A 7,616-nucleotide genomic window follows, 5' to 3' on the forward strand; every position below is an offset into this window, starting at 1 on the left:
ACCCGATCGACGTCCGATGCGTATCGCGAGTGAGCATACGATCTACCAGCTCGCAATTTGCTAAGCTTGACGAGCGACGCGAGAGTCCGACGGACTCGATGATGAGGAGCGACGGATCAAGGGGATGCCCGGACTCAAAGAGAAACTCGCTCCCGACACTCTCGGCCTGTCGAGCCCCGGAGATGCTCCTTTATCTTCTTACTTTTTACTACTAACCGTCTCGGACGTATCGGTCCGCTCTCTCTCTCTCTCTCTCTCTCTCTCTCTCTCTCTCTCTCTTTATCTCCCCCTCCCACTCCAACTCCCACTTCAACTCCAACTCCGACTCCGACTCCCACTCCGGCAAGGCCCATTCTTGACTCTTTGTTCAGCCATTTTTATCCTGTTTGCGTCGCGTTCACTTGGCCTGTACTTCAATTACTAAGGCTAAGCCCAATGATTGATATATTTTGCCTCTGTCAAGCACAAATACGACTTCGTTAGAGATGAGATTCGCCTATGCTTGGTTTAATGGCTACTTTTTAAGCATACCAACAAATAATCCTCCCAATCCTTCATTATTCATTTTATACAAATTTCTACACATTACAGCACAATAAAGTATTGATAATCGACATTAGCCGTTAGTTTTGCACTGCTATGAACATGTGCCTTACATTTTTTTCAACAATACATTTTTCATATTTCATGCGCTTCAAATAAAACGAGGCACGTTACTTACGAAGCTTAAGGCCAACAATTTATGACTTCGTTTAAAGCTCGCGTAAAGTCAACTAAGATTTTCAAATCTCTTTCATTATCTGTCACAAGCACGAGTAGAGGCATTATATCGAAAATATCAAATATAATTACGTCGACAAAAAACATTGTATATTGTATATGTATATGTCTTGTCACGTACATTATTATTATTATTATTATTATTATTATTATTATTATTATTATTATTATTATTATTATGGTTGTAATTGTAATTGATGTTGTCGTTGACGTTGTGGTTGCTGTTACATAGCTTAATGTTACAACATTTCTTAAAGTAATACGAAATTTATACTCGAAAGTGTATAAAAATTGCACCATTTTACGTTTTTACCAGTTCACGAATGCAAGTAATGCTTACAAAAATATATTCATATTATTCTATACTCCGAATCAAAATTAATCTGTACTCTACATAAATATCCTGCCTGCCTATATATTCGAACGTTAGTAATAAAATAAGTAATATTTCATTGAAAGGGTACTTAAGAGCAGATGCCCTTAATTTTAAATCTGATATCTCCAATGAATAATAAGCCTTCTTCCCATTTAGTAACTCTGTAAGAATTCATAAAATTTATATATACGCACAGAGGCGCTCGAGCGCACACGAAAAATCAAACAACTACCCAAACCCAGGCACAGACGCGCGCGCGCATGCGTGTAGATATTCAGACGTGCACAGATAGGCACGGAGTATTAGATTAATAAATAGTTATGTGGGTAGGTAGGTAAGTAGGTAGATAGGTAGGTAAGTAAGTAGATTGGAAGGTCGAGAGCAAAGAATAAAAGTTCTCTGAATATTTTTTCATCGAGCGATCGTGGAATGCACGCTTTCGACTCGATGGGAATTGCGTTTTGTGCGCGCGACAGAACTTGTCCCCGCCAAATGGATAATGACCGCCGAGAAGTACACAAGACACAATGATCCATCTGTTTTAGGCTACCGGGAGACGGCGTTCGTGTATGCCATATCCTCGGCTGGGGTGGCGCACAGTGTGTCACGCGCCTGCAGTATGGGCCGGTTGATATCCTGCGGTTGCGACCCCTCGAGCTACACGGGCAAGTCGACCAAGTCAGGGGGCGGCAGCACCCAGTGGAAGTGGAGTGGCTGCTCCCACAATCTCGAGTACGGCATGGAGTTTTCCAAACAGTTCCTAGACGCCCGCGAAGTCGCCGGCGACATACAGTCCACCGTCAACCTGCACAATAATCAAGCAGGGCGCAACGTGAGTATGATCCTCATTACGTGATGTGTACGTGGTGGGTATGGCCGTGCCGATAAGAGGCGATAGCGGCTCTTGAAAGGGCTAAAAGTTATCGAGTGGCTTTCTTCGTTACAATCTCCGCGCCGCTCGCCGTTTTCACATTAGCCGTTCGCCGTTAAACGGACTTAAATGATAGGCGCGTAGTCGGGATATTCGAAAATATGTCAAATATGCTCGTTACTTTCATTTTGCTCAAAAATTTTACTTATTTATATTTGTTTGCTCCTCTTTCTGATACCTCGTCCTCGCATTCCTTGATTCTACCGACGGCTTGATTCTATCCGAGGCCCAATCATATACGTGCTTATCACAATTAAAGCTTTTACAACATTCTAATGATTTTTCGACCTCATCAAAGCCAATCCTCTCCAATTAAGCATAAAATACAAATTAGCCCGACGAAATTCATAATTTACGCGCAGTCGTCGCTACTAAATCAAGAGCGAGGCTAATGAGATGCCCCTTATAAAGGCTCATATTATCCAAGAACAATGCTTCCTAGGGATTGCTTGTCGATTCGAAATATCCGCTCGTGAATCTTCCACGTTCCTAGCCCTGAGGTTCGCGTGTGGGGCAAATTCGCGATGCGCGTAGCCAGGCCACTTTGGAATAATGGCGCACGTGTGCGTAACTTGGACACGTGAATAATTGAGTGCATGCGTGCACGTCGCGATGCGCACTCGTTCGAAGGGAGTCCGAGGTGAGCTCGAGTTATCCTCGGACATCTTCCACTTCTTTTTCTTCCTCAACTGCGCTCTCCAATCTTCTCTTCTTTCCCCTATTTCCGTGTGGCTGTCTGCCTCTCCCTTCGCTCCTACTCCCATCCCCATCGCTCGCCGCATCTTTCTTTCTCTTAAGCCGCCGGAAAAGAAAGAAAGACGCAAGACCTCCACCTTCTCCGCCACCTCCTCCTCCTGCTCTTCTTGCTCTCCGCAGTCGCACTCGCCTCGACGTTATTAAGACGAAGCCCTCGGCTGGACCACCCAGCCGTAGACTCATTAACTGTTTTGTACGCGACACCTCTTTATCTAAAAGAAACTTCTTTTTCTTACCACCATCATCACCACCCTCCGAGCCCTATTCCTCATTCTCCTCCTCCTCTATGCCAGCTTCGGCCGTTACCGCGATATCACAGCAGCCCTGCGTAGATCGCCGCTGAACCAAGCCAAGCTGAAAAGCTCATTCACGCGTATAACCCACCTATTTGTACGGAGCTTTAGATTTGGAAGTATTTTTATTTGTTTGGAAGCCGGGGCGGTAAGGAAAGCGAGCCGTACGGTTTGACGAAGAAAGAGAGAACGAGGAGGGAAGAAGCGTATTCGATACGCTTGTCCCGCGTCGAAGTGAAACGGCAAATACCGAGAGAATGAGGGCGATTGGTCGATTTGTTGAGGGACGCAGGGCTGGGTGGGGACCCTAAGGATTTTACGGCTCTAATTTTCTGATGAATCTATCGAGCGAGCGGCCCGTTGCCAGCGTTTTATCGCTCAAAATGTTCGTGTGCAGTCCAAGGAAAGAGACTGCCAATTAATGCCACCAGAGATAATTTGTCCACTTGTATTTCGGCCCAAAACCAACACTCGCGCGTCCTCTTACAGCTGTCTCGCGGATATCGCATCTCTTCATAAAAAGCAATAGAACAGGATAAAAGAGAATTGTCGGGTGGCTAAGCTGACGTAAGTAGTGAGACGGTTGATTGGGAATGATAGTAGCGCGGGAACATCGGCCATACCAGGTAGTGGGAATCGAAGGATCGAGGATGAGAGGATCGAGAGGGACAAGATTGACTAGGCCCGGAACTCTGACTTACAGGCGGTGGCGAGCAACATGCAGGTGCGCTGCAAGTGCCATGGGATGTCGGGCTCCTGCGAGCTTAAGACCTGCTGGAAGGTGGTGCCGGACTTCCGCATTGTCGGGCGGACCCTGAAGAACCGCTTCCGCAACGCGGTTGCCGTGGCTCAGAGTAACTTTGGAAACGTGACGCCGCTGAATCGCGTGCGGGGCTTCCGGAGGCGCAACCGACTGGAACACCATCGCAACCAGCAACGGCAGCGCAAGCACCGTAACAGCGCCTCGGGCCTCGTCCCTGGCAATGCACCGGGACGAAAGGGCCGCAAGGTCCATCAGCTCGCGGGCCAGCTCTTCTTCTTCCAGAAATCGCCCAACTTTTGCGAGCGGGACTCCCAGGCGGACATCTCGGGCACCTCAGGGCGCAGGTGCAACCGGCCGAGCGCAGGGGGCGACGGATGCGCCTCCCTCTGCTGCGGCCGTGGCTACAACGTCGTGCGCCAGCGCAGAACCGAGAGGTGTAGCTGCAAGTTTCACTGGTGCTGCTTCGTACAGTGCCAGAACTGCACCGTCGAGGAGTGGATCACCGTGTGCAAGTGAGCGCCGGTGACGAGAATTACCAATCGCCTCGATGCGACGAGCGCACCGCACGCGCGCGCCTTTGCGTTTTTACTTCTGAAGGTAGATCGTGTAGCTCTACTACGGCTCGGCTTGGCTCATTTCGGCGAGCGCGCAAGCCGTACAAGTAAATCGAATTATGATGATCTCAGTCTTGAAGAAGGGAACTTCCCGACTAACGTTTCTTCGTTACGGTGGGCGATGGAGTGGGGCGGGGGATGGGGTGGGGGAGGGTGGGGGAGGGGGGGCAGGCAGGAGGGGAGGGCGAGAATGTCGATTTTTGTCGTTGCACAAGGGCTTTCGGCGAGCAATATCAATCAATCGCGTAAGATCCGCTTAGCTTATGATGCGTTAATTTTGATTATCTCAATTTTTTTCGATTTTGCCTTAAAATTTTTCCATTTAATGTGCTGATATTATTGCGCAAGTGCGACTAATCTTATTGCTCGGGTGAACTGCAGCCGAAGTAAAGGCTTGGCGAGAATAAATAATCGCTGGATATTTATTGAGCTCGTGACCGTCGGTCAATCGATAGGAAATGTAATGGGCGATAAGCTATTTAGTGACAAGAGAGTGAAATATGGCGAATGTACTGTAAATTTTAGTTTGAAGAATAGACGACCGACGAGTAATATCACGAGTTTATAAAAGGGGGCAATAATCGTGTTATCGAAACGTCACCAATAAAACAAATGAAATTGCTTTTGACTCGTATATAATCGATCTCTCGGCAACTCATTACACGGTTAGAAATTTTAATAGGCACTGTCTATTAAAATTGAATAACAGGTGCTTTACTGTTACTTTAACAAGCGATTGTTTGTTAAGTAGGGACTGTATGTACATATGGGCTCTTAAATTTCACATAAAATTACTGTGTTAATCGAACGGACAACATTTTTACAGTGCAAAAAATATTTAATAATTTTTACACGTCTCGCTTTAAGCGTCTATAGATTATAATAAATGTTAATTGATAATTAATTCTACATAACAAGCGAATTCAATTTATAAAAGTCTTTATAGTAGTTATCTGCGCCTGCAAAAATCCTTCAACCATACCGACAATGTCCTTATTGTAGTGCGCCAAATCCATTTGCTTCCCAAATCAAGTAGTTTATATTATGTTAATTTCTGATATTAAGTACATTTCATCCTTCAATAATATAAATTAATAGTATAAATGTCGTGTTACCGAGTCATTATACTTATGATTGGTGATTCTGAAAATTTTATTGACAAGTCTCCACGAATCATAATGATACCCAAGCGTAACTTGCTATTTAATATTCTTATTAGAAAACCTATGATTTACACTCATTTATTGGAGTAATGCAGTATTTTTAACTTGTGCTTCATCAGAAATTTGATAAACAATAGCAACAAATTCTTGAATAACATAATAATAATATTTTCTAATTAATCTGGAGGGAATTATTGAGTATTATTGATTGCTGCGGGAAAATGACTTTTCTTTCGTTCTTCTAATAGCGAAAAGAGACAGCTTTATATGTAACCGATGCAAACTATTGTTTAACATAACGAGACATTCGATTGATTATTTAATTAATATTTAATTAAGCATTTAAGGGCGAAAGTAATTTCAGGAAATTTAATGCTTTTTAGAATTATTCTTTTAAGCGCAATTTGGATAAAACATCCATTTCCTACAAAGATTAAAAAAAAAAGAAAAGCAATTAACATAACAATAAGCTTATTTGTTATTAAAAATTATATTCACATAGAATATTATTTTTTATGAGTTTAATCGACTAATGAATAGAATAATAATTTACGCCAGTCGTTAGTGCAGCTGTTTTATATCACCGCGTAATCTCTGTCAACGTGAATACTAAATTGTTTTCGACTTACTGCATGAGCAAAATTTTTAATCGACAATAGAGAGTATGATAACTTCCAATCTATCATTTTACTTTAATATATATGCTTACTTAATCAACGATAATGAAAATGTAATTGGCATGTTAATGCAATGAAAAATTCTTTCATTCTTATGTTTGCTGCTAAGTTTTTTTATGCAGTATCGTTTGAAACATATGAATTTAGCTTTTGTAAAGTAAAATAATTTCTGCAATAATAATTGAGTTATAGCTCGTTAACAAAAAATAAATCAATAACCAAAAAAAAAACAAAAAAAAACAAAAAAAAAACAAACATATCGTTTACGTAATATGCATTCTCACTTTGTGTATTAATCAAACGAAACAAACAAATCAAACAAACAAAACAAAACAAAAACTCTAAAAAAACATACAAACAAAAACAAAAAAACAACCAAAAAAAAAGCTATTTATAGAATTATTATTTTTTTTTTTTTTTTTAGTATAACCTATACTACCAAAGGATTTAATTTATTATTGATTGTAACAATAATTATTTAAACATTAAATTAATATTAAGAATATATCTCTGATTAATAATAAAAATTATGATTATTTTAAAATTTAATATTTACAAAGAAAGTAACACATTTATTAATATTTCCAATTATTAAAAAATATTTTTAATATATAATATTGTTTTTACAAGAAAAATTTAACCAGCATTAATTATACAGAACTGTAGAAGAATATTTTGTATTCCAAAAGCTCTCGTATTTATATGTAAAATTCGCAATATATTTTTTTGTACAGTTTCTTTTTTCTTCTACTCTCTCTCTCTCTCTCTCTCTCTCTCTCTCTCTCTCTCTCTCTCTCTCTCTTTCTTCTCTTCTCTTCTCTCTTCTCTCTTCTTCTTTCTCTTCTTCTGCTTCTAAGGCTAAACATAAAAGCGGTACATATCGTATAAATTTTGTAATGACAAGAGGTCGAAAACAACGTAGTGAAAGCCGAATTGACGTACGGGATCCTTTTTAAACCATAATATCTCGATTAGATACCTTGGATACTCTGTACGAGTCCTCGGATTAGTCGTTGATTTTTATAAAGCCTATCGTGCTTTGAATTTTCCCATTCGCAAGCGCATAATCACGTAATCGGAGCCAATGCACATTGCTGAGATTATCTGGCGCAAAGGGGGGACACGAATGACGTCTCCTCTTTCAAAAATTCAAAAACAATGAAAAGTGCAATTTTATTCCACTATCCTATCCTCTTTATCATAGCGTAATAATGATACCAAGGACGAAGACGCACGAAGGCACGGTTCACCGATCGTGGTGTG

General features: G+C 41.3%; 1 protein-coding gene across 1 annotated transcript in view; it reads left to right on the plus strand.

The window, feature by feature from the left end:
• The window catches only part of Wnt10 (Wnt oncogene analog 10), a 22,221-nt gene extending 17,806 nt beyond the window's left edge, over positions 1-4,415 (plus strand). The window contains exons 3-4 of the mRNA XM_011506490.1: positions 1,702-1,988; positions 3,840-4,415. Of these exons, the coding sequence (XP_011504792.1) occupies positions 1,702-1,988; positions 3,840-4,415 (863 nt within the window). The remainder of the gene's footprint in view (positions 1-1,701; positions 1,989-3,839) is intronic.
• The last annotated feature ends 3,201 nt before the right edge of the window (positions 4,416-7,616 follow it).

Source organism: Ceratosolen solmsi, unplaced genomic scaffold, assembly GCF_000503995.2.
Source record: "Ceratosolen solmsi marchali unplaced genomic scaffold, CerSol_1.0 scaffold10, whole genome shotgun sequence".
Lineage (NCBI taxonomy): Eukaryota > Metazoa > Arthropoda > Insecta > Hymenoptera > Agaonidae > Ceratosolen > Ceratosolen solmsi.